The 25,374-nt window shown below is 45.1% G+C and overlaps 2 protein-coding genes across 8 annotated transcripts; both read left to right on the top strand.

The window, feature by feature from the left end:
• Positions 1 to 31: 31 nt before the first annotated feature.
• Positions 32 to 20,377, top strand: Snrpa (small nuclear ribonucleoprotein polypeptide A). Of its 4 annotated transcripts, none has more exons than XM_004874221.4 (7): positions 32 to 217; positions 679 to 758; positions 5,188 to 5,360; positions 7,863 to 8,042; positions 10,091 to 10,264; positions 10,733 to 10,821; positions 16,612 to 16,989. In XM_004874221.4, exons 2-7 carry the CDS (start codon positions 686 to 688, stop codon positions 16,769 to 16,771), a joined length of 849 nt encoding a protein of 282 aa, XP_004874278.1. In that variant the 5' UTR covers positions 32 to 217; positions 679 to 685; the 3' UTR covers positions 16,772 to 16,989. The 4 variants fall into 4 exon arrangements, 2 of the variants coding, with proteins under 2 accessions (XP_004874278.1, XP_021107390.1); XM_021251731.2 differs by having other exon boundaries at positions 33 to 217; positions 598 to 758; XR_002391992.2 differs by lacking the exon at positions 32 to 217 and adding an exon at positions 20,225 to 20,377 and having other exon boundaries at positions 472 to 758; positions 16,612 to 16,843.
• Mia (MIA SH3 domain containing) lies at positions 20,233 to 25,308 on the top strand. 4 transcript variants are annotated; one of them, XM_021251733.2, is made up of 5 exons: positions 20,248 to 20,377; positions 23,749 to 23,820; positions 23,897 to 24,030; positions 24,781 to 24,891; positions 25,220 to 25,308. In XM_021251733.2, exons 1-5 carry the CDS (start codon positions 20,374 to 20,376, stop codon positions 25,241 to 25,243), a joined length of 345 nt encoding a protein of 114 aa, XP_021107392.1. In that variant the 5' UTR covers positions 20,248 to 20,373; the 3' UTR covers positions 25,244 to 25,308. The 4 variants fall into 4 exon arrangements, with proteins under 4 accessions (XP_087065356.1, XP_021107392.1, XP_087065355.1 ...); XM_087209229.1 differs by lacking the exon at positions 20,248 to 20,377 and adding an exon at positions 22,924 to 23,002; XM_087209230.1 differs by lacking the exon at positions 23,749 to 23,820 and having other exon boundaries at positions 20,233 to 20,377.
• Positions 25,309 to 25,374: the final 66 nt, after the last annotated feature.

Here is a 25,374-nt window from a genome sequence, read left to right as displayed (position 1 = left end):
AATGGGGCGGGTTCTTACCGCTGAGGCGGGAATCCAAGTGTCGTTTTGATTGGTAAGCTTTCGGCCCAGGACTAAACTTACTCTGACTGGTCGACCTACCTAATATCCGTGCGGGGATTGGGTTGCAGGAAGATAAAGGTGGGGCCGGGAAAAGAAGCATCTTGGTCTGGTTTGAAGAACTTCGCTGGGCGTACTCGCTGGGCTTGCGGCCCTCTTGGTAAGTTATCTCAGGTTTAGGCGGCTGTTGGTGACGGGAAGGTGGGCAGAGCATCATACATGGAGTCGGGGCTTCCCGTGGCACGTATGGTGAGATTTTATTGCTGTGCAAGGTTGGGGTGCCCTAAATTTGCTTTCTTAAGTGGCTCTCACATCCGGGTTTTTTTCTCACTCTCGCCCTCTCTTTGGGCGGGAGGGCCAATGAGCTCGCCATTGGGGACGTCCCGCCTACTGGGCCGCGTAGGGCATTCTGGGACTTGTAGTAAGCTGTGGATTTCTCTTAGCACGCGGGAGGGAGACCGGGGAACCTACGCACGCTTTGTTGCCCAAACTGCACCTCCCGCCCCAAACTCTGGTGTTAACCAGACCTTCTCTTGGAAGGAAAATCCTTGAGTTAAGCCGGTCCAGGGTTGGAACAGGAGATTTGGAGAAACTCGGCTGAAGTCTTTTTCCACTTTTAAGCCCTACCATGGCCGTTCCCGAGACCCGCCCCAACCACACTATTTATATCAACAACCTCAATGAGAAGATCAAGAAAGATGGTGAGTTTGGGGGATAGTCTGGATTCTTGATTGCCCTGCATGAAGCCCCTTTCTACCTCCAATATATATCCTCTTTTTCTCAGCCCTGTCCAGCCAAACTGCTAGTTAATTCCTTGGCCTTTGTACATACGGTTTCCTATGTGTTCAGCACGCCCTTAGTTCATTTTACACCCCTTCTTTAATCTGGTTTCTGTTGATACAGTAATCCTTCAGGGTTTTAGTTCACAGAACCTCTTCTCTAGGAACCGTTCCTAGATCTCTCCCCATCAAGCCCAGTCATTCTGTCAGGCCAGAAACTCGAACCTGACTTCGTCATTGCAGTGTAGTCAATGGTCAGCCCATAATGGAAATGTACACTAGTAGCAATTAGGTGGTTAACACACTACCTGGGGCAGATTTATGCACCTTGTTTTGGTACCGGGGATCAAACTCAGGATCTTGTGCTTTCAAGGTAGGCGGTAGCACCACTGAGCTAAATCCCCGGCCTGATGATTTATGCACTTTCATAAATCTTGATTATATTTAATTCTCACAAACCTGCAGGGGGATGCTATTGTTTTTCCCATTTCTGAGACTAGGAAATTTGAGGCTCAGGTGATGTAATTTGCTCAAGGTCACAGAGCCGGTCACAGAGCCGGTCACAGAGTGATCGAGATCACAGATACGAAATTCGGGTTAAGAACTCAATTAATTCTTTGGACCATGCCTGTAAGCTCAGCTACTTGGAAGGCTGTGACATGAGTATCCCAAGTTCCATATTAGCCTGGGCAATTTAGCAAGACTTTGTCTCAAAAATAGAAAGGGCTGGGGCTGCAGATTTAGCTCAGTGATTCCACTGTGTGCCTCGCAAGCACAAGGTCCCAAGTTTGATCCTGGGTACCAAAAAATAAATAGATAAAAAGGGCTGGGAGTGTAGCTCTGTGCGACTCTGGTCTAGTCCCTAATACTGCAAAAAAGATAGCCCCCCCCCTCAATTCTTGGGATGGATGTCGCTATACACACCCAAAATTCAATTTTTGAAATCAGAAAGACTTCCATTTTCTTGAGTAGTTTATCACCTTTACTGAACCTAATTTTCTGTATCTGAAAACTGGGCAAAGTCATAATCCCACACACACATCTTTTTTTTTTTTTTCTCAAGATAGGGTCCTGCATATATCATACACAGGCACAAATTCCCAATGATGAACATGATCATAATGTATACCTAAAATGTACCAATAAAATTAATTAAAAAAGAAAAAAAAAGATAGGGTTCTGCTGTGTAGTTCATGCTGCACTTGAATTCATTATGTTGAATTCATTATTTGAGGCCAAGCTGGCCTCAAACGCAAGGTGATCCTCCTGCCTTAGTCTCCTGAGTTTAGGATTACAGGTGTGTGTGTGTGGGGGGGTTCAGATTAGCTAAACCTCCATGTGGTGCTTTTTATGGGACCCAGCAATTAGTGAGGGCTGAATGAAAGTTAGTTCTTTTTACCACCTCAGGAAAACTGTCAGGAGAACCAAAGGAGCTTGTTGGGATTAAGTTTGAGGTTTCTAGTTAAGTTGCTGTTGAAGAAAACAAGAGCAGGAATGTAAATTGTGCATGTGGTTTTAAAGTGTGGTGTCTAGCCAGAGTTGGATAGTGCCATGGACACACACTGATGACAGAGCCCTGGTCCTGCACTGCCAGACAGAGTAGAGCAGCCCAGAGTAGTCAGGGATGTGGTGGGGGAAGCACAGGCCGAGTAGCCACACTGCAGCTGGGAGTCTAGAAAGACAGATTGATTGGATTTGATAGAAAAGAGACATTTCGGAAAACCCTTCTGAGCAGAAGAAGCATTAATTCCATATTTATGTTCTGAAGTAGAAGAGGTTTTTTTGAGACAGGGTCTCACATTGTAGCCCAGGATGGCCTTGAACTCCTGGTGATCCAAGTGCTGGGATTTTTGGTGTGCGCCACCACACCTGACTGTATTTTTCTTATATTTTTTTTGAAGTTCTGGGGATTGAACCCAGGGCCTTGCTAGCACTCGCCCACTGAGCTACGTCTCCAGTCCTTTTTATTTTTTGAGATAGGCTTTTGCTCAATTGCCCAGGTTGATCTCAAACTTGTGATCCTCCTGCCTTGGCCCTCCCAGTTGCTGGGATTATAGGCATGTACCATTTCGCCTGGGAAGAAATTGTTCTTATTTGGGCTAGCATGTACAAATGTCCAGGGGTAGAAGAGCATGGGGTGTTTTGGGAACTCTTAAGTGGTTTGGTGGGCCCAAGGCCTTGAGGCCTATAAATGGTGAAGCTTCCAATGAGCAGAACACTGGTGGCTCATGGGGCCTCATGGGCCTGGGAGGGCATGGAACTTTGTTCTGAGGGTGTTGGGAAGCCATGCTGCTCCCCTGTCCTGACTGTGTCCCTTTTGGAATGTCTTTGAGTGGGCAGGAGGGGAGGCTGCAAAGTGAGGGGGAAGGTCCAAAACCCAAGGGAATGACTGAGATCTGGACTGGATTTGATGGAGAGGGACATGGAGGAAAAAACGAGATATGTTCACACCAGAATTGCTGGCTAATTGCTTCAAAACACCTTGACCCTCATCCCCCTAGTCAACACATACATACATTTTCTTTCTTTTCTTTTTTTTTTTTTTTTTTTCGGTACTAGGGATCAAACTCAGGCCCTTGCACTTTCGAGGCAGGCAGTGGAACCACTGAGCTAAATCCCCAGCCCACATTTTCTTTTTTTGAGAGCTTGTTTGGAGGTTCTAGCAGGGAAGTGCAGCTACTTGCATACCTTGATCAAGGAAATGGTCCTCCTCCATCTTCCTCTTCAGCCCAGCACACAGCTTCGGGAGGGTGAAAGGGGACACCCACCTAGCCAACCAACTTAACTGAATCATCCCTGGTGATCAATGGGGGGTGACAGATGTTGTGGCCAGATTACCTTCACATCCATTTTCTTTCCTTTTTTTGGTACGGGGATTGAACTCCCGTCCTTGCGCCTGCAGGGCAGGTGGTGGAACCACTGAGCTAAATCCCCAGCCCTCCGTTTTTTTTTTTTTTTCTTTCCTTTTTGTAGTACTGTCTCATTCATCAAGCACCTGCATCTCAGCCACCTTCTGTTTTTGTTTTTTGAGACGGTTTTGCTATGTAGTCTTCTTTGTATAAACTGTTGGTACCCTTTTCAGGCCTTGATTGTTAGAGGGATCCTTCGTTTAGCTTGAATCCCACTTAGTGTCAAATGAGGCTGTTTACTGATAGTTTATAGTGGTCCAGGGTTCAGAAAGACTTAGGTTGTAGAGCTGGTTCTGACGTGTCCTTCCCAGCACCCTCAGAATGCTCCTCTGTAGATCAGACAAATTCTCTGAGAGCCCATTTCTGTCTTAGTGTAAAAATGGGACCACAAGTGATGCCACCACTGGATTGTTGTGAGGATTTAGTGAGGTTTTTTTCATAAAGCACTTCCATGTTTTTATTCTTCAATGTTTGGAGGGTTGCATGTGTGCTGGAATCTGCACTAGGCATGGGGAGACTGCGGTGAACAAATCAGGTGGACTTACAGCTCCTAAGGATAGATGGTATGTAAGCATATGACGTTGGAAGATGAAGTGTAATGAAGAAAAGGCAGTAGGGTGAGGACATGGGGGGACATACAGACATGATGGTCAGAGAAACTCTTGGCATGACAGCATATCTGCTGAGACCTGAGTGACTAGAAGGAGGCAGCCAGGTTAACATCAGGAGGAGGATAGTCCAGGTCCTAGAGGCAGAATTGGTGTGTTGGGCTTGAGAAAGGAGTACAGTCCCATTGTGGCTGGGGATGGAGGTGGAGTGTAGGCAAAGACAAGGTTGGGAAAATCTGCTAGGACCACATTAATCAACCCTGTGTCAATATGCAGTGAAAGAAGTGTTAAGTCGTGTACCATCAGTAATCCCAGGTCCTCAGGAGACTGAGACAGGAGGATTACAAGTTGGCAGCCAGCCTGGGCTACCTAGTGAGACCCCCATCTCAAAAACAACAAAAGTACTTGTGTGTATTAAGCACTTACTATGCGGCAGGTGCTATTCTGAGCCCTTTGTGTATAGGTACTTATGTTCCTCCTATATCGGTTTTGTGGGCAGGTACTGTGACTGTCTGTGTCTTGTAGAAGAGTACACTTGACCATTTGAGTAGTTCCTGCCTGTTCCCATTGTTGTAGAATCTTGAGAGATTACTGACTTGTGTCATTCTGGGTACTGTTGCTTGGCTGGTGCGTCCCCCACCTCCCCACCCCGGGGGTGGGGGGGTTGAACTTAGGACCTTGCACTCCAGTGCAGGCATGGTGTCACATTGAGCTAAATTCTGGGATTGATGGCCTCTTATCTGGAGTTTACTTCCTCTGAAAACAGGACCTTAAGTCCCTGATGTGGTGCCAAAGCTTCTGAACACCATTGGTCTTTTCTTTCCTCAACTGCAGAGCTGAAGAAGTCCCTGTATGCCATCTTCTCCCAGTTTGGCCAGATCTTGGATATCCTGGTATCACGGAGCCTGAAGATGAGGGGCCAGGCCTTTGTCATCTTTAAGGAGGTCAGCAGCGCCACCAACGCCCTGCGCTCCATGCAAGGTTTCCCCTTCTACGACAAGCCCATGGTGAGCATTGTGGGTGTGGAGATTGTGGATGTGTGCACCTTTGTGTGTGCGTGTGCTACAGGAGAATGGATGGGCCTGAACCTCTTGTCAGCTGTAGTCTAATATACTAAAGATGGTATTTTATCTTGCTCTTCCTTGGTATTTACTTTTTCTTGAATGAGGGGTGTGGAGACACCCAGTGACTAAATGATCCCCAAGCCCTTCCCTTCCAGACCCATAGTCCTATGGGGAAGGACAGGCAGAGAGGTTGGGACCAGGATGGGGAGGTACAGGCCTGGGGTGTCTGGACTGGGACAAGGGAAGGCACAGAGAGCTGAGCGAGTTTAGGGGAGACACCTCACCCAGTTTGTAGGTTTAAGCAGGGCTTTCTGCATGAAATGAAACTTGAAAGAGCAGAAGACTCAGCTGGGGGAGGAGAGAGACAGAGTGTTTAGGCAGAGGGACTGTGCCTTGAGGCCCAGAGGTAACAAAGCCTATAACTGAGGAAGGAAATCTATCAAAGTTGTATAGGGAGAGGTGCTGGGGAGAGTATGGCCTCAAGCGTGACAAGTATTGGGCTAAGGAGCTGGAGTTGTCCTGAAAGTAGACTTAATCGAGAGTGGTGGGAGCCGAGGGAGGGCTTAAGGAGATGCCTCTGGCTGTTGAGCAGAGTGGATTGGAGGAGGGGGCTTAGGGTCGGATTGCCAGGGTGAGGCTGGATCATTGAGATGGGAGGATTTGGGTCTGGACCAGGCAGGGCCATAGGGTTTGAGAAGAGGATGTATTGTGGATGTTCCCAGAGGCCAGGTGGCTGCCCAGGAGCCTGCATGCTGTGGGAGGTGAGGAGTAGCTAGTGTCTTTGCTCTGAACTACAGTGCCTGGTGGAATGCTGACAGGGATCTTTCTTTGGGCCTTTTCCCTCATTGCCCCAACGAGTTTTTAGTTTCACCTGATTGGAATATGTCTTCTGCATCAACTCCCTGGGGTGGATCACATGGGAGGCAGGGGCCTCCAGGAATAGCCAGATACCTGTCACCTCCCTCCAGAGAAGACAGTATTGTCTTCTACCTGTTGTCACCTCTGGGTACAGCAGTCTGGCATTGCCACATCTTCCAGATGCCTTTTTCAAGCATCTAGGAATTGACTTTTGAGGTTTAAAAACCATAAATTTTAGATAGGTGTGGTGGCACACGCCTATAATTCCAGGACTTAGGGAGCTGAGGCAGGGAGGATCACCACAAGTTTGAGACTAGCCTAAACTACATAGTGAGACCTTGTCTCAAAAAAAAAAAAAAAATCTTTTTGTATCCCCCTATCCCCCAGTAACTGCTTAGAGCACATCAAACACTTAGGTATGTGTAAATTTTGTCAGAGTCCTGTCCACCCTACCTTCAAAATATCTACTAGCTGCCTGCATCTCATTCCTCCCTGCTGCTGGCCTGGTCCTAGCCACCACCTTCCGCCATCAGGGTGATGGCAGTGCCCTGTTCTCTCCCACTTGGATTCCTGTTCCATTCTCCACACTGTACCACAGTTCACCTTTTGAGACACAAGGGAGAGCCAGCCCATCACTCTTCTGCTCACAGCACTCCACACTGCTCTCAGGTTCCTAGGAAAGACAGAGTCCTCACCAAGGTCCCCTGTTTCTGTAACCTTGTCTCCTCCCTCCCACTCATCCCCTTAGCCTCATTGCTGTTTCTGGAACACCCTATGTAGGCCTTAGCTCTGTGCATGGCTGTTCCCTTTGCTATAGACTCTACCCCAGGTGCCCTCACAGCTCACTCCACCCTTCCCTTTGTGCTTCTGCACAAACGTTGCCTCATGAGCCCTTTCCTGGCCACCTGAAAAATTCACTTCTCGACACTTCACATCCCCTTCTCATTTCATGCTTTATTCATTACCATACCTCCCACACAGAGTAAGTGCCATTTGGCAGGGCTTTTGTCTGTTCTGGCTGCTACTGTGCTCCCAGAGCCCAGAATGGGGCCAGGTAGCAGTGGGTCCTCCACAGAGGGCCGAGTGAATGAGATTGCATAGAACTTCTCTGCATAATGCTGTGCTAGCTTTGCCTCCTTAGGGTTCTGCCTTTGGCCCGATGCTCAGGCAGTCTTGTCTTCTCTGGAAAGTACCAAAATTCATTCTGAGCACTTTAAATTCATTTAATCCTCACAATAATCTTTTGAAATGGGAAATTTCATAATCCCCACTTGATACATGAGGAAGTTAAAACCAAGTGATTGATTCTTTCTTTCTTTCTTTTTCTTTCTTTCTCTCTCCCTCTTTCTTTCTTTCTTTCTTCCTTTCTTCCTTCCTTCCTTCCTTCCTTTCTTCCTTTCTTTCCTTTCTTCCTTTCTTTCCTTTCTTTCCTTTCTTTCTTTTCTTTCCTTTCTTTCTTTTGTATTGGAACTAAGCCCAGGGCATCATGCATGGTAAGCCAACACTTTTCCTGGTAAGGTCTGATTTTTGGACCCATGCAGTTTGGCTCTGAATTCCATCCTGTAATCCTTGTGCTCTCTTTGATAGCGCATCCAGTATGCCAAGACCGACTCAGATATTATTGCCAAGATGAAGGGTACTTTTGTGGAGCGGGACCGCAAGCGGGAGAAGAGGAAGCCCAAGAGCCAAGAGACGCCATCTGCCAAGAAGGCTGTGCAGGGTGGGGCGGCTGCCCCTGTGGTGGGAGCTGTCCAGGGCCCTGTCCCGGTAAGCCAGGGCACAGACACTTCCCTTTCACCAGCAGGCCTCCCTCAGTGTGACCCCGTGGAGGCAGGGTGGGGAGAATTCTTCACTGGGGATTCAGGATCCCTTCCTTCCATTGTTCCCTCACAGATATGTCTCTCTTGTGGGATGAGGGGCTGAACGGCTGGGTGGTCATGTCTCCACTCAAAATGCCCGTTCTCCCCCAGCTTAGTGTTTCTGAAAGTCTGTCTTTTCTTTATGTCTGTCACCTGGCTTCTTTCCTCAACCTTCTGTGTAGGAAATCTTAAGAGAATCTAACCATTAGGATTAATAAATGACTTTATTTTGGAAAAGTCAGATTCAAAATTAATGTGAAAAACAGTTGTTTCTACATATTAGAAACATGCAAATAGAGCTCATATTGAAAAAGAAGCACTAAGGAGTAAATCCAAAAAGTGTGCAGTAAGAGCAAGGTGGTGAGTTCCATCCCCAATACCAAAAAAAGTGCAAAACTGTGCAGCACTCATAATAGATACTGCTGGAGCAATCGAGACCACAGCAGTGAGTGAAACGAGAAAGTTCCAGCAGTCAGGGTGATGTGCTAATGCTATGAGAGTAAGAAGATGGTACAGCGGGGTAGAACAGAGACTGTAGAAACAGCCACAGATGTCCATTACTTGATGTATGATCAAGGTACCACAGTACTAGGACTGATTTTTCTCCTAGGTTAATGATGGCCATTGGATCTGTAAGGATAAAAATTAGTTCTACCTCAAAAATAGAAGTAACTTGAGCTGATTCATAGAGTCGAGTGTGACACTAAAGGTTCTAGAAGAAAACAGGGAGTGCTAAGTACAAAAGATGAGTGAGTTGGACCCACTCTCAAGAGTTTAATGGCTCCCAGACTGGGTCTCACTTTGTTGGAGCTGGTGATAGTGTCTGCATTTCTGTTGGGCTTCCTCATTGTTAGCCCTCTTCTCTCCTCTGTCCATCTTTTCTTCCACATTTAACCCATGTGATTGGGATTCTGGCTGTGGGCATTCTGTGTGCCATCATACTGTCTATATACTTTTTTTGTCAACAACCATTTCTTTCTGCACCTCCTCCTACCATCTCTTCCCATCTTTGACTTCCACTTTTTTACACCCCAGCAGGGCTGAGGATCAAACCTAGAGACTTGCGCATGCTAGGCAAGCACTCTGCCCCTCAGCTGTATCAGTAACCCTTCACTGTCTTTGTTCTCCCTAGATCTCTGGGTCTCTTTCTTTAGTTTTTGATTGATTGATTTGGAGAGAATCAGTCTCTCCATGTAGTCCAGCCTGGTCTTGAACTTACTGTGTAGCCGAACTCGGCTTCAAGCTAGCGGTGATCTTCTTGCCTCAGCCTCACGAGTGCTGGGATTACAAGTGTGCATTACATTGCCCGGTTTAGCTTTTGACTTTTTAAGCAAAAGTAGAATATGTGTCTTAGTTTATATTTCTATGCCTTTAACTTAGCTTTCATTTTTTTTTCCAGGCTTTGTCTACTCATATACCTAAAACAAAGTTGGATCACACTCTAATTTTTTTTTTTTTTTTGGTACCGGGGATCGAACTTGGGTCCTTGCACTTGTGCAGCAGGCAACGAAACCACTGAACTAAATCCCCGGCTCACTCTAATTTTTAATATTTTAAATTTTGTTTTTTTACTTTCTGTTTTGGGAGGTGGTACTGGGGCTTGAACCAGGCCTTTTATTTTTTGAAAGAAGGTCTTGCTAATTTGTCTGGGCTAGGCTTGAAGTTATACTCCTCCCTCAGCCTCCAAGTGGTGGGGTTACAGGTGTGTACAGTCTTGGATTTCATGACCCCCTTGAACCTAGGTCTGTTTTTCTCTACCCGGCACTCTTTTTTTTTTTTGGTACTGGAGATTGAACTCGGGACCTTGCACTTGTGAGGCAGGCGGCGGAACCACTGAGCTAAATCCCCAGCCCCTTGGGTTTTCTTTAATGGCCTTTGCTCCTTTGCCTCCTGTGGAGATCAGAACCTTGCCTCCTGCTACCTGCTGTGTGTCAGTCTCGTCCCCTCTCTCCATAGGGCATGCCACCAATGACTCAGGCACCCCGCATCATGCACCACATGCCGGGCCAGCCGCCTTACATGCCGCCTCCTGGCATGATCCCGCCTCCAGGCCTTGCACCAGGCCAGATGCCCCCTGGGGCGATGCCCCCGCAGCAGCTTATGCCAGGGCAGATGCCGCCTGCCCAGCCTGTAAGTATCTAGTCCCCTCATGGTCTCGTAAATGGAGTGTGAGATTAGAAAGGGACTAATGTGGCCTCTTCTAGATTGGGTGATCTGGGTATCGCCCTGAGAAGGTGATACTGCAACAGAGTGTCTTTACAGGTGAGCAGATAGCTGTGAAGTTGAGCCCTGGGCCAGAGAGGAGGTCTGGAAGGTTGGGGTGAGATGGGAGCATTAGCCAGCATCTGGATTCATTCCTTACTGAGCACATTCTTGTATACTAGGCCCTGCTTTGCACTCGAATACAGCAGTGGCCAGAAGAGACATATGTCTATCTCTTGTGGCCTATAGTCTGAGGGTGGGGGAGTGCAGGTAGCCTGGCAACATGTGGAGCTGATGGAAATGCTAGAAGTCCAAGGACGGGGAGGGAAGTTGAGCAGGGGACAGCAGCTAGATCTGCTAGGTTCCTGCTAATGGGCTTCCCTCCTTTTCTGGCAGCTGTCAGAGAATCCACCGAATCACATCCTGTTCCTCACCAACCTGCCGGAGGAGACCAATGAGCTCATGTTGTCTATGCTTTTCAACCAGTGAGTAGGGGCTGTGGCTGGGATGGGGCCAGGGAGTGGTGGCCAGAGTATGTCACCTTAGGAATGGGCCTTAAAATTCTGCTGGTGGAGCTCTGAGCCAGCTCAGGCTTGGCAGAAGGGACAGTAACTATAGGTGTGAAAGGAAGGAGGAGGAGGAAGTTGTGGCTATGCCCATGCCGGTGGGGGATGTGGTGAGGTGGAAAGGGTTATTGCGGCTAGGGGATGCTGGCCTTCATGAGCCTTTGTTGGGTGAGTGGGGTCCAGGCTTTGAGCCTCATTTTTTCAGTCTCTAAAATGGAGAAATGTGAGCCAGGTATGATGGCACATCACTGTAATCCAGCACTCAGGAGGCTGGGGCAGGATAATTCCAGTAAGTTCAAGGCCAGCCTGAATTACATAGTGAGACTATCTCAAAAAACAAACAGAAAAAAAAAATGGAGAAATGGAACATAGAGACTATTTAAAACAGTAGTGAGATATTGAGCTCTGGGTAACCTGGCAAAAAACAGCATGTTCAAAGTGTTATGTGTGGGAGGTGATGATACAGGAATTCTTGTGCCCTGCTGATGGGACTTGGGTAGGTGGGGCCATGTGTAGAGGGTCTGTGGATTGGAGGGTATGGGTCTGGGTAGGTTCATGTAGTAATTGTACTTCTTGTCATGATATTTTCCTGCTGTTGGCTCTTTTATTTTTTATTTTTCTCCCTTTCCCTTTAATTTCTTGCCTTTCCTGATCGCTGCGCTCTGTTGGGCCTCATGGAGTTGTGACCCTCATTGTCTTTTTCTAGGATATTGTTTAGAATTGTTTGGAGTGCTGGTTTGGTATTCATGAAGTTTCTCGGTGTTCTTTTGTTGTGGAAGTATCTGATTTCCCCATCGATTTTTGAAAAATAATTTTGCAGGATACAACACTCTAGGTTGGAGGTTATTTTCTTGTAGGGCTTGAAATACTTTACTCCAAGCTCTCCTTGTCTCGAGGGTTTGTGTTAAAAAGTCTGCTGTGATTCTGATGGGGTTTCCTTTGTATGGGATTTGTTTCTTTAACTGCTTGTAGGATTTTGTTCTTCTATTGGATTTCTCAGATCTTGGCTATTAAATGTTGAGGTGCAGATTTTTTTTGATCATGCCTAATTGGAGTCCCACATGCCTCACTTATATGTATGTCAAATTCTTTTCTTCTACTTGGGAAGTTTTTTGCCATTACTTCTGTGAACAATTTTTTTATGTCATTTGTACTGTCTCCTGCTTTTTCATGGACTCCTATCAGTCTTTTGTTATTCTTCTTTGCATCGTCTAGCAGCCGCTGGATCGCTTTCTCATGGCTCTTACTATTTTTAAGAAATCTCTCTTTTCATGGTCACTAACCACACTCCTGTCTTTTAGATCTGATACTTATTTTCAAATTGGCTCATTCGGCTTTGAATACTTTCAGTGGAGTTTTTAATCTCCTGGATATCTGTTTGAATCTGTTTCATGGATTCCATTTCTTTCCTATGTTGGGTATTCATGGTGTCCATTTCTTTCCTATGCTGGGCATTCATGGCTTCCATCAGGGTCCTGAACTCATTTTTTTTAATCTGTTTTTGTTCTAGAGTCTCTAATTATGTCTAATCATCTCTGCTCACCATCACTGTAGTTATTTGGGAAATTATTTGTTTTGAATTTTTCTAGAGCCTTGTTCATCTGTTTTGTTATTTCCATGCTATCAGTTCGGGGTGTCCAGGTGGTTGATTATCAGATCTTTCTACTTCGTTGTCCCCAGAATTTGCCTGTGGTGAGCTGGAAGTCTGGGTTTGCACCTTGTTTAGGTGTCTTCTCATTTCTATTTTTGTTGGTGGTGTGCTGTTTTTGGTTTTTAATTCCTGGGCTGATACTTCAATATTACTTATTGTGAGTATCCTTATTGCTTGTATTTAGAACTCTTATGGAATGATTGCTTCTTAGAGGTGTCTTCCAGGTATAGCTGGTCTTTAGGCTTTGAGTCTCTAATGACTCTTAGGCAATCTATTTTTTTTACTATACCAGGGAGGACACTGATTAGATCAATCACAACACTTTAGCTCAAGTGATACAATCAGCATCAACAATAGCATCAAACACAGGTTAGAATATGACAGTTTGTGGTAGCTATTAATCTGTCACCTTTAACTACATGAGCTAGATCAAAATCTAGGACCAGCCCAAAATATGTAGTAAATAAACCCTTCAGTATAGCAAATTTACCCTTTGGGATGAGGTCTTAGAAGGAGTTGGGGAAGGGATAGAGAGATAGAAGGAGAGGAAAAGGTTAGAAGTGAGGCTAGAAGCCATAGGCAGATCACACAAATTTTGGGAAACTGTTGAAGACAAGAGGAAAAGACAGCAAAGGAACAAAGACAAGAACAGAACAAACTAACAGCAATAGGGAAGCTAGAGAGTGTATTCACCTTTCTTTAAGAATAATGACAATCAAGAGAAGGAAAGACAGGAAAAACAGTCCAAAATAGGACAGAAACAAAGAGGGAGAGAAATGCAGAAGAAGAAGGGAGAGAGAAATATTTTTTTAAAAAAGGGCCTCCTTCAGGGTATGTCTCTGCTATTGCGGTAGACAACGTGGCCAGCAGTGTGGAGATCTAAGTCAATTAGTCTTAGCAAGCCAGCTGTAGTCCACTGAGATTCAGGCTGATTTCTGGCTGCAAGGGCTAAGTTGAGGTCCCTGAACTCCTGGAGGATTGAACTCTGCAAGGTTCTACTGCAGGTTCCAGCTGCCCTTCCCCCAAAGTGGGTCTGGGTTCCTATGGGAGGTGCTGATCCCACCAACTTAACAACCATGGTGGTCGAGTGTGCCTTTATTGCAGAGATTTTCTTTTTTGTTGTTGTTGTTTTTTGTTTGTTTGTTTCTCCATCCATTCTGTCAGTCTGTGTCTCTTTGATTTTTTTTTTTTTTTTTTTTTTTTTTGGTACTGGTGATCGAACTCAGGGCCTTGTGCTTGCAAGGCAGGCGGTGGAACCACTGAGCTAAATCCCCAGCCCTCATGATATTATTTTATTTTATTGTTTTAGAGATTTTCTTTTTAATATCATGTTTGGAAGTCTGAATTTTGTTTTTTTTTTGGGTACTGGGGATTGAACTCGGGTCCTTGTGCTTGTACAGCAGGCAGCGAAACCACTGAGCTAAATCCCCAGCCCTGCAGATCTCTTTCTTCACTTTCCCAGTGGGCTTCAATTTTCTTTTTTTTTTTTTCTTTTTTTTTGTTTAGTGTATGGCATAATTTTATTGGTACATTGTAGGTATACAACACAATTACATTTCTCATTGGGAATTGTACCTTTACATAATGCATCTTGGTTCTTATTTTTTCCCCATTCCTAGCCCTCCCTTCACCTCCTCCACCCTTCCCTATTTACAAAGACTTTATTTCCATTTCTCATCATTTTTCCTTTCCCTTCTTTCCTTTCCCCTGCCCCCCCCACTACCCCTACCCCTTTGGACCTTTTCTTCCTATTTTGGATTATCAATTATTCATTCTAATCATTGGTACATTTTAGGTATACAATATAATGACTTTCATCATTGGAAATTTGCACCTTTACATAGTCTCTCTTGGTTCTTAGTTTTCACCCTTGCCCAGCCCTCCCTTCAACCCCTCCATTCCTCCCTATTTACAAAGATTTTGTTCGTATTTTTCCATTTTCTCATATTAATCCCACTTCCTTCTATCCTTTCCCCTAGCCCTCCCACTTCCTTCCCTTCCTTTGCCCCTTTTCTTCCTATTTCACATTGCCTATTATACATTTAGTCCTTATTTACACTTTCAGTTTCTCACACCAGAGAAACTATTTGGTGTTTATACATGTGTGTCCTATTTATTTCACTTAAGAGTATTGCCTCAGTGTGCATCCACTTAGCTATAAATGTCTCTAATTTCTCATTTTTTATGGCTGAGTAGTACTCCATTTTATAAAAAAACCACATTTTCTTTATCCAGTCTCCAGTTGATGGGCATTTGGGCTGTTTCCAAGTTTTAGCTAGTCACAAACTGTGCTGCTATGAACATGGGTCCACATATATCACTGTGGTATGATTCTTTTAATTCTTTGGGGAAGATCTCCAGCAGTGGAATAGCGGGGTCAAATGGGACTTCCAGTCCTAGTTCTTTGAGGTATCTCCATACTGATTTCCACAGTGCTTGGACCAGTCTACACTCCCACCAACAGTGGAGCAGGGTTCCTCTTTCCCCACAGCCCCGCCAGCATTTGTTATTGGTTGATTTCATGATAGCAGCCATTTTTTCTGGAGTGAAGTGGAATCTCAGCATTGTTTTCATTTGCATCTCTCGAATGACCAGTGATGTTGAACATTTTTTCATGTATTTCTTTGCTATTTCTACTTCTTCGTCTGAGAAACGTCTGTTCATTTCAGATGCCCATTTTTGGATTGGGTCTTTAAATTTGGGAGGTCTGATCTTTTTAAGTTCTTTATAGATTTGAGATAGTAGACCTTTGTCTGAGGAAGAGCAGGTGAAGATATTTTCCCACATTGTGGGTTGTCTCTTCACACTGCTGGTGGTTTCTCTTGCTGTGCAGAAGCCTTTTAATAAGAAGAGATCCCACTTGTTGATTGTTTGTGCTAGTTCATGGGCAACAGGTTTTGTTCATAAAATCTTTTCCTACACTGATGTCTTCAAGGGTTCTACCTAAGCTCTGTTCCAACTGGTTCAGAGTTTCTATTTTAATATTTAGATCTTTAATCCATTTTGATTTTAGTTTAGTGCATGGTGCGAGATATAGGTCTAGTTTTAATCTTTGCCAAATTGAGGGTTTCAATTTTCATTGAGGAGCCCCAGAGAGGCTCTCTCTCTGTTGTTCACTTCCATTCTGTCTTCTAGAGCTCATAACCATGGCCTTTACAGCCCTGGGACACTTCTGCAGTGTGATTTCAAATAATGGGTGGACTGGGCGGTCTGGGGGTGGTGCTCAGTAGTTGTACTTCTGATCATATGTACTATAGAAATTCCTATTTATTAATTATTTATTTACTTACTTACTGAGACAGGGTCTCACTGTGTAGTTCAGGCTGACATTGAACCTACTATAGCCTAGGCTGGCCCCGAGCTAGAAATGATCCTCCTGCCTCAGCCTCTGTAGTGCTGAGAATAAAGGTGTATGCCACCATGCCCGGCTGGATGGTTCTTTATATTGCTGAGAGGAAATGTTTTGAGACCGAATAAAGTAGAAAAACAACTTACTCGTGTAACAATATCCATAAAACAATACGTATTTTATGAAGATAAGGGTGGAAAATGGTGCCCAGTAAACATGAGGATTGCATAATGGAGAAGGCGGTAAGGAATGAGAAGAAGCAAATTAAGGAAAGTACATGTCACGAAAGTGGGCACAGTGAGCCAGGTATGGTCGCACACGCTGTAATCCCAGCACTCTGGAGGCTGAAGTGGGAGGATCAGGAGTTCAAGCCCAATCAGGACTACATAGTGAGACCCTGTCCCGAAAATCTTATACAGTAGCAACAACAATAAAAGTGAATACAGGGATTGCTTCCGAATGCAGAGGTGGGCTGTGATGGAAGGATAGGAGTTTGGTCTTGATCTAGGTTGTGGTTGCAGGGGTGGGTAAGATTTTTATATTACAGTTTATCACTAGATATATTTTGGGTGGGTGGTCCCTTGTTGGGAGGGCCTACCTATGCATTGTCAGGAGGGCAGCATCATCCCTGTCCTCTCCCCACTGGGAGCCAAAATTCTAGGGACAGTTGCTGCATTGGGTCTCTGAACTCTGTTGTTCTTTCTCTCAGATTCCCTGGCTTCAAGGAGGTCCGCCTGGTGCCTGGTCGGCATGATATCGCCTTCGTGGAGTTTGACAACGAGGTGCAGGCAGGAGCAGCTCGTGATGCCCTGCAGGGCTTTAAGATCACTCAGAACAACGCCATGAAGATCTCCTTTGCCAAGAAGTAGCGCCTTGTCCCCAGGTCTACCCCTGCCTTTGTTCTGGGGCCTCCCCTCCCCTCTTTGGCTCAGTCCCTTAAGGTAAGTCCCCCTTTGGGGGCCTTCTTGGAGCCGTGTGTGAATGCGTGGTCGCCACACAGCATTGTACCCAGAGTCTGTCCCCAGACATTGCACCTGGCGCTGTTAGGCTGGAATTAAAGTGTTTTTTGAGGTGTGTTTTTTCACAATCATTTGTCTGTTTTATTTCTTTGCTTTCATGGTTCCCTTCCCTCTATATCAGCACATCCTGGGATTTTGGACCTCTTGGCACTTTGAAATTTGCAGCCTTGGGAAAATATATGTGTAGTAGTACTGTTCAAACTCAAGCCACATTTACTGCTTTGGTAATTTTCTATTTTGTCTCTAATTGCCATTCAGGGCAGGAAATAGAAACCTAGGGCTACCGTGTAGAGTTAGGCAGGTTGTGTACTGTATATGGATGCCCCCTAAGGGAAACCTCATTCTGTCTGGATATTGTTTCCTACTAAGGTTCCAAGCCCACTCTTGTTCCTGTTTTACTCTTCGTTAAAGAGGAATGTCAGTGTTAGAAGTGATGAAGATATACAGCACCCAGTGGAGCCTTTTTCCCTGTATAGTGTGAAAGAGAGAAGAAAGGGATTGCCATCTTCACTAAATAATGCAGTGTTATTACAGATAGTTGAGTGGAAACATCTCACCTATATACTGGGCACTGCAGGCATAGTGACTGTGATGTGTGGCTCCTGTGGTCAGCCAATCCTGGTTTCCACTTTGGAAACTCCATTCCCCCACAGGCAGTTGACATTCCTTCTTTGAGCTTCATTTTCTTCCTGGATAAAGAGGAATGTCTCAGTGGCGAGGCAGGAAGATCAGCATGAGTTCATGGCCAACCTGTGCTACAAAGTGAGACCCTGTCTCAAAAAACGGAGAAAAAAAAATGTCTCTGTTAATGGCATGATAAGATTTGCACTCACTGTGTCCCCGTCCCCCCCCCATACACACTATCAAGGGCTTGGAAAGCACTTAAATTTCAGCATATATTTGCTGAGTCCCTGTTAGGTGCTAAATACTGTTCTACAGATAGAGTATGTAATGATGAATAAAATACACAAGCTAATTTCAAATGCTGTGTTCTAAGGAGAACAAAATTGCTGTGAAGTGGTGGGGCTTCATGGGTGATGAAGAGCTCAGCTCTGAAAGTATCAGTCAGGACTCACTAGAGTAACAGATATATTTACAAGGTAGGCTTACAGTAGCTGCCTGCAATCAGGTGTGGAACAGTGTAGAAGGGCTGTCTGTGCCGGAGAGCAGAATGATCTAGTTGCGGAGGTGGTAGACCTTTAGCTCACTGCAGAGTCCCTTTGGAAGCTGAAGGGTCTGAACTGGAAGCCTGGAGACAGAAGTCCCAAGGTGATGGTGATGATGAGCTCCTCCAAAGAAACTGAAGGGAGACTTCCTTCTTTCCCCTTTTCATTCCATTCAGGGTGTAAGCCTGTTGGTGCCAATCTCACCCAGGGGTGGCTCTTCTGTCTTTAGTAAGCCCCTTTGGCCACACCCAGAACTATGCTGATCTAGTCAGTTGGGCGTTTATTACTCAAGTTGATGTAACAGTTGACTATCAAAAGGTGCATTTGAGGGGAGCTCCTTTCTACTGTCGGGGGTGCTGGATTTGTAGCACGGCTCTGGCTTGGTCTTTGCCCTTGACACTCCTTCCTGATCCTAAGCCTGTGTGTGTCCACCCTCTGCCCATCAAAAAAGTTCTGACCTTGGGCCAGGGATTTAGCTCTGTGTCACCACACCTGCCTCACAAGGGCAAGGTCCTGAGTTCGATCCTGGAACCAAAAAAAGAAAAAAAAAAAGTTCTGACCTGCCAGCCCAGAGGTCAAGGTTCCTGGGAGGGAGGGTGCTGTGGAAAACAGTCCTGTCATGTGAGTCTCCATTTGAAGCAAGTTTGCAGGTGAGATGTGAATTCAAAATATCCACTAGTCCTTTGTGTTGACCTTGGCAAGTGACTGAACTCTGAGCCTCAGTTTTCTTTTTTGTCCTTTTGAGACAGGGTCTCATTAGTTCAAGCTGACCTCAGACTCTATGTAGCCCAGACTGGCTTTGAACTCACAGTGATCCCCCTGCCTCAACCTTTCAAGTGTCACCATGCCCAGTTGAGCCTGAGTTTTCTGAGGCAGCATTACAGAGTGGTCAGGAAAGTATAGAGCTGAGGTGACTCATGCTGAGCCCCAAAAGACCTGCAGCAGCCTGCCTTTTGAACATCTGGTGGAAGTGCAAAATCCTGGGGTGGGAGTGAGCTCAGTATTTGAGAACTAGGAAGAAGGGAAGACTCTAGGGGATATCATTCACTTCATGTATAATAAAATTTTGTTTTGTGGTAGCCCTGCTTGTGTGGCTGCAGTACGGAGGGAGAGGGACACAGTGGGCTCTGGAAGTTGTTGCCACCCTGTGTACCATACTTGACATTTGTTTATGGCAGGCAGCCTCTAAGATGGCTTCTAAAGTCACCCTCTCGTATTCAGTCTTAGAAAATCTTTTTTTGAGCATGATCTGGACCTAGTGACCAGATAACTATAATCAGATGACTACAGCAGCCTCTTCTGCAGGTGATATGTTCAGGACCCCTAGTGCATGCCTGAAGCCACAGATAGTACCATGCCTTATAAATGCCTTTTCCATCTTAACTAAGGATTTGTCACACGTTAAGACTGGAACTTCTGCAGTTTGAGGTGTGGCAGCAAAACCAGCACAAATTCCTTTACAATTTCACAGATACAGGATTCATTCTTGATCTTAGCAACCTCAGCCTGTAATTGTTTTCTTTCCTTAGTAAGCTGAAAACTTTCACCTTTTCACTTAAAGAACAAATTTTATAACTTTCTTCAGCATATATGAACTGGCAGCATCACTACCCTTATGTTCTGGGATCATTTAAATAAAGGTGACCTGAACACACTGTTGAGGTGTACCCACAGTCAGTCTGGTGAGATAGCTACTTAATAACGTTCAGGTGCTATATACAGTGTGTGTACACTGGACAAAGGGCTAATTTATTTAGGGCAGACGAGTGGGATGGGGCAAGATTTCATCACACTATGCTGAATAGCATGTAATTTAGAACAAGTCGTTTATTTCAGGAATTTTTCATTTAATATTTTCAGACCATGGGTAACGAATCACAAAGTGAAACCATGGATGGGAGGTACTGTACAGCAAAAATGACATGTCTCCAATGACAGTATTACAAAGACTGGCTTATTTCTTGCTTTGGTGGAGCCAGCTCCCTGTTGCTGTTTATGAAGATACATGGGGCAAGAAGCTGAGAGAAGCCTCCAGCCCACAGGCAGTGAGGTCAGAGGCCCAGGGTCCTGTTTGCCAAGCAACTGAGTCCTTCAGCAGGTGCCTGAGTATTTGAAAGCACATCCTTTCCCTCTGCAGCCTTCAGATGAGACTGCAACCCTGGATGACAAGTTGATCGGAGCCAGGTAGGAGACCCTGAGCCAAAGGCACTCAGCTGGATCCAGGTTTCCACACAAATGCTGATAATTTGGTTTTAAGCTCCTACATTTTGGAATAATTTTATAGAGATGGGTAAGTATGTCGGGCTTCGGGAAATGAACTCATTTCTTTAACATGACTTCTTCAACAGTAGGGGCGCCACAGTCCCCACAGATAATTATTGAGTGTGTTTTCTTTTTCTTTTCTTGGTTTTTTGAGACATGTAGTTCAGGCTGGTCTTGAACTCACTATGTAGCCCAGGTTGGCCTCAAACTCATAGTGATCCTTCTGTCTCAGTCTCGAGAGTGCTGGGATTACAGGTGTGCGCAACCATGCCCAGCCTCTTTTCTAATACTTAACACACTATCTCATATATGTGATTTTTTTTTTTTTTTGTACCAGGCATCAAACTCAGGACCTTATGCTTGCGAGGCAGGCAAGGTGCCACTGAGCTAAATCCCTGGCCTGTATGTGATATTTTTTTTTTTTTTTTTTTTTACTGATTATCTTCCCCACCAGAGGCCTTCAATTTTTTTTGTTTTGTTTTGTTTTTTGAGATAAGAGTCTCACTGTGTAATTCAGGGTATCCTTGAACTTACTGTGTAGGTCAGGCTGGCCTCGAACTGACAATCCTCTTTCTTCAGCCTCTCCAGTACTGGGATTACAGGCGTGTGCCACCACACCCAGTCAGAGGCCTTCAATTTTTATTCCTTGGTGAATCTCCCATGCCTAGATCAGTGACTAGCATAGTATGTATAAAATAATTTTTTAAAAATGTTTAAAGTGGGAAGTTCAAACTTCTATGAAAAAAGACAGCAGCACACTGACCCCTATATTGCCTTCTTCCAACTTCACTTTTCACCTTGTGGCCAGTTTTTCAAGCATTCACTCATTTTATTTCTCCAACTTTTCAAATTATTTTGAAGCAAATAGCAGACATCTGGTATAGAGCTAAGCTCTAGTTTTCTTTCTTTCCAGTTCTATTTTTCTAAACTATAGAAACCACAACACCATAATTATGTCTAAATAGGATTGAAAATGTTTTTTGGGGGGGCACTAGGGATTAAACCCAGGATTTTGTGTATGCTAGGCAAGCCCTCTACACTGAGTTACATCCCCAGTCCATTCTACTTTTTTTTTTTTTTTGGTACCTGGGATTGAACTCAGGTCCTTCTGCTTGGGAGGCAGGCGGCAGAACCATTGAGCTAAATCCCCGGACCCCTTTTTTTTTAACTTTTGAAATAGGATCTCATCAAGTTGCTAGGGCTGGGCTCCTTCCTCAGCCTCCTGAGTTGCTGGGATTACAGGCAGACTACCACTTTGCTTGGCCAAGAAAATTTCTTTTTTCCAGTACTGGGCGTTGAACTCAGGGCCTTTGCACTGAGTTACAAACTCAGCCCTTTAATATTTTATTTTGAGACAGCTTCTTATGTCTCTTTTAAGTTGCCCAGGCTGGGATTGATTTGCTATCTTCCTGCCTCAGCCTCCCAGTATGCTGGGATTATCAGCAGGTACTACCACACTCAGCTCAAAATTGTTTTATTTTGTTTTGTTTTTTAAGACAGGGTCTTGCTATGTATCCAGTCTGGGCTCCAACGCACAGCAGTTTTCCTGCCTCAGCCCCCCAAGTGCTGGGATTACAGGCATGTGCCACCATGCCTGGCTCAGAATAGTTTTTAAACACCACTAGATACCTGATCAGTGTTGAGCTTTTCAAAATTGGTATACATAAATCTGTATACTGTCAGAAGCTAAATAAAGTCCACATAGTGACTGGTTGATACCTCTCTTAGGTCTTGATATAATTTTTTAAAGTTTTATTTATTTTTTCCTTAAATTCTTTTATTGGTACATTTAAGGTATACAATACGTTTACATTTATCATTGGGTGCTTGTACCTGTACATTATGTATTTTGGTTCTTATTTTTTCCCCATTACCTGTGCGCCCTTCACCCCCCCTCCACCCTTCCCTATTTACATAGACTTTGTTTCCATTTTTTTCTTTTCTCATAATGTTTCCTTTCTCTTCTTTCCTTTTTCCTTCCCCTCCTACCACCCTACCCCTTTGTACCTTTTCTTCCTATTTCAAATTATCAGTTATTCGTTTTAATCATTTTAATCCTTATTTACACTTTCAGTTTCTCACACTAGAGAAACTTCTGTATTTACATGTGTGTCCTATTTATTTCACTTAAGAGTCTGGCCTCAGTGTGCATCCATTTAGGTATAAATGTCTCTAATTTCTGGTTCTTTATGGCTGAGTAGTACTCCATTTTATAAAAAAACCCACATCTTTTTTATCCATTTTCCAGTTGTTGGGCACTTGGGCTGTTTCCAAGCTTTAGCTATTGCAAACTGTGCCCCTATAAACATGGGTGCACATATATCGCTGTGGTATGATTCTTTTAATTCTTTTGGGAAGTTACCTAGCAGGGGAATAGCTGGGTCAAATGGGACCTCTAGCCCTAAAGTTTTATTTATTTTTAAAGGCAGGATCTCACTGTAATTCAGGCTGGCATTGAATTTTTTTTCTTTTTTGGGGGGATGGAGTGTGGCAGGGTCTAGCTATATACTTCAAGTTGACCCTGAACTCATTGTATACCCCAGGCTGACCTCCAACTGATGGAGATCTTCCTACCTCAGCTTCCTGAGTGCCGGGGTTACAAGTATGCACCATTGGACCTGGCCCTTCAATTTATTTAATAGCTGCTTCTAAGGTGATGAAGAGTATCCATGTGAATTAATAGAATAAAGATCTTAGTGAATGCACTGTAACTATGTGCCTTCATTATTGCCCTCATTTTGCACATGAGGAAGGTGAAGCTATGAGAGGAGGGAGGCATAGTTTACTGCACGTCATCCCTCAGGAAGTGGCCCGGGGCGGGGTGGTGGTGGTGGTGAATAGTGAGCTGGGACATTCCCTATCCTAAGGCCTAACATGTAATATTCACCAGTACCTGAGAGCTGGGGCAGTTTTGGTAATCAAAAGGCTGCCTTGTTCTGTCCCTCAGCACAGGAAATTCCAGGGTGGTTTTCCATACCAGCTCCTCTGGTTCTGTCCCAGGAGGGGAGAATGGAGTCCTCTGAATACCTAAGCTGACTCCAGAGAAGATGGAATCACATATCTCAAACTGTCTGTCCTGGGCTCTGATTGTTGAGTGGGTAGCTGTCCCTTGGAGCGGCTTGGGTTGCCCTGGGTCTATCTGTGTATTTTCTTGGACAGATGGACCTCACCCTGTCCTTGAAATGGTTCTGGCTGGATAGCAGCCTCTAGATGGTGTGGGCGAAATTTGGGACTGGTGTAGGGTGGAGACAAGAGAACACAGGTTTCCTTGTGCCTCTGGAGAGAGGGAGCAGGAGGAAATGAGACCCCATTCCACACTTGGTCATTCTTGCTCACAGTCCATGATGGTGTGGTCCCCAGTGCTCCTTGGTGCCATTGTTTTGTTGTCTGCTCTCCCAGGCCCTAGTGGGGCATGCTGCCTCATGCCCAAGCTGGCTGACCGGAAGCTGTGTGCTGATGCGGAATGCAGTCGTAAGAGGGGAGCTGGGGGCTGGGGTTTGCTGGTTGGTGTGTGGGGTGCTGTCCTTCCCTTTTATTACTTCTGCAGACCCCATTTCAATGGCTGTGGCCCTTCAAGACTATGTGGCTCCGGACTGCCGTTTCCTGACCATACATAGGGGCCAAATTGTGTATGTCTTCTCCAAGCTGAAGGGCCGAGGGAGGTTCTTCTGGGGAGGCAGTGTGAGTCATGGGAGAGGGAAAAAGGGAAAGATATGGGGCACTGGTGAGAGTAAACTTGTTTTGGCCCTGAATGGGAATTGGAGGGGGGTAAACTGAAATAGTGATATTTGGAGGAGGGACTATTTTGTGACCTAATTTTTATTTTGTTTAGTAAAGGGCAACTTGGTACCAAGTTCTTTTTTAGACATTGAGAATAAGAGAGCAAATGATCCCTTTTATTCTAATGGAGGTAGACAAGCAATAATAGCCATCAAAAATAATAGCAAGTAAATTGGGTATAATGGTTCATGCCTGGAATTCCAGCACTCTTAAGAGACTGAGGCCTGAGAGGCTGGAGGCAGGAGGATCAAAAGTTTGAACCTAACCTTGACAATTTAGCAAGACCCTGACTCAAAATTTTTAAAGAGGGCCGGGGATGTAGCTCACTGGAAACACCTTGGGTTCAGACTCCGGTAACAACTCAAACATGAGCAAATATATGCTTCCCTGAGCTTTAATATAGAGTAGCTAGGTTATTTTATTTTATTTCTTGGCAGGGCTGGGATTGAACTCAGGGTCTCATGCATACCAGGCAAATGTGGGTAATTAATGGAGTGCTTAAGGAGGGTCTCTGAGCAGGTGATAAGCTGAGATTTGAATGACAAGGATGGAGCTAGGCATGGAGATCCAGGAGAGGAGACAGTTCGGGGACCTTGAGAAAGAATGATCTTGCCATCTTCCCAGACCTGGCTTTTAACTCCTCTTCCCCAGGTTCAGGGAGATTACTACGCAGACCTGCCGGCTCACCTAGGCTATTTCCCCAGTAGCATTGTTCGAGAAGGCCAGACTCTGAAACCTGGCAAAATTGATGTGAAGACAGATGTAAGTGTCCTGGAGGGTGGCTGGGTTCTGGAGGGAAGGAAGATACATGGCTTGTGATGACAGGCAAAGAGGCCCCTATTCTTGGCTCTCCACTGGCCTTCGGGTCTGTGCTGAGACAATTCTTAGGCCTCAGTTTTGTCACCCTTAAAATGGAGAGAGATTTCCAAAACCAGTCTAGTTGGGAGGTGCAAAGGCTAGAGGGTGCTTGGCTACTCTACATAGTTCTTGCGTGGTCAAACTTGGCCTCTGAAGCTACAGTGAAAACCACTAGATCCATTGTGGTGTGACCACCGTTTTCTCTTCACCGTTTTCCTTTTCTATTTTTCAGAAATGGGATTTCTGCTGTCAGTGAGCTCAGCCTTCCACTCTTCTGCTGTTTCCCTCCAGGCCTTATGCAAATACACTGAGTGCAAACTGCTGGTCTCTGTGTTTTTGGGGGTGGGGCGGATGTACAAAGGAAATGTTTCTCAGGTTTCTAAAGCT

Source organism: Heterocephalus glaber, unplaced genomic scaffold (assembly GCF_053883595.1).
Source record: "Heterocephalus glaber isolate CG9 unplaced genomic scaffold, H.glaber_assembly_v1.0 deba00001002, whole genome shotgun sequence".
In the NCBI taxonomy this organism is placed as follows: domain Eukaryota; kingdom Metazoa; phylum Chordata; class Mammalia; order Rodentia; family Bathyergidae; genus Heterocephalus; species Heterocephalus glaber.
Note: the sequence above shows the minus strand (reverse complement) of the source record. Positions and strands in the feature narration are given on the sequence as shown.

Coding starts and splice junctions, on each gene's coding strand:
- Snrpa (XM_004874221.4), top strand. CDS start 686: ATGGCCGTTCCCGAGACCCGCCCCAACCACACTATTTATATCAACAAC. Junction 759..5,187: donor TGAGAAGATCAAGAAAGATG/GTGAGTTTGGGG, acceptor CCTCAACTGCAG/AGCTGAAGAAGTCCCTGTAT. Junction 10,265..10,732: donor AGATGCCGCCTGCCCAGCCT/GTAAGTATCTAG, acceptor CTTTTCTGGCAG/CTGTCAGAGAATCCACCGAA.
- Mia (XM_013069057.3), top strand. CDS start 23,649: ATGAGACCCCATTCCACACTTGGTCATTCTTGCTCACAGTCCATGATG. Junction 23,821..23,896: donor TGCTGATGCGGAATGCAGTC/GTAAGAGGGGAG, acceptor TTACTTCTGCAG/ACCCCATTTCAATGGCTGTG. Junction 24,892..25,219: donor AAATTGATGTGAAGACAGAT/GTAAGTGTCCTG, acceptor TCTATTTTTCAG/AAATGGGATTTCTGCTGTCA.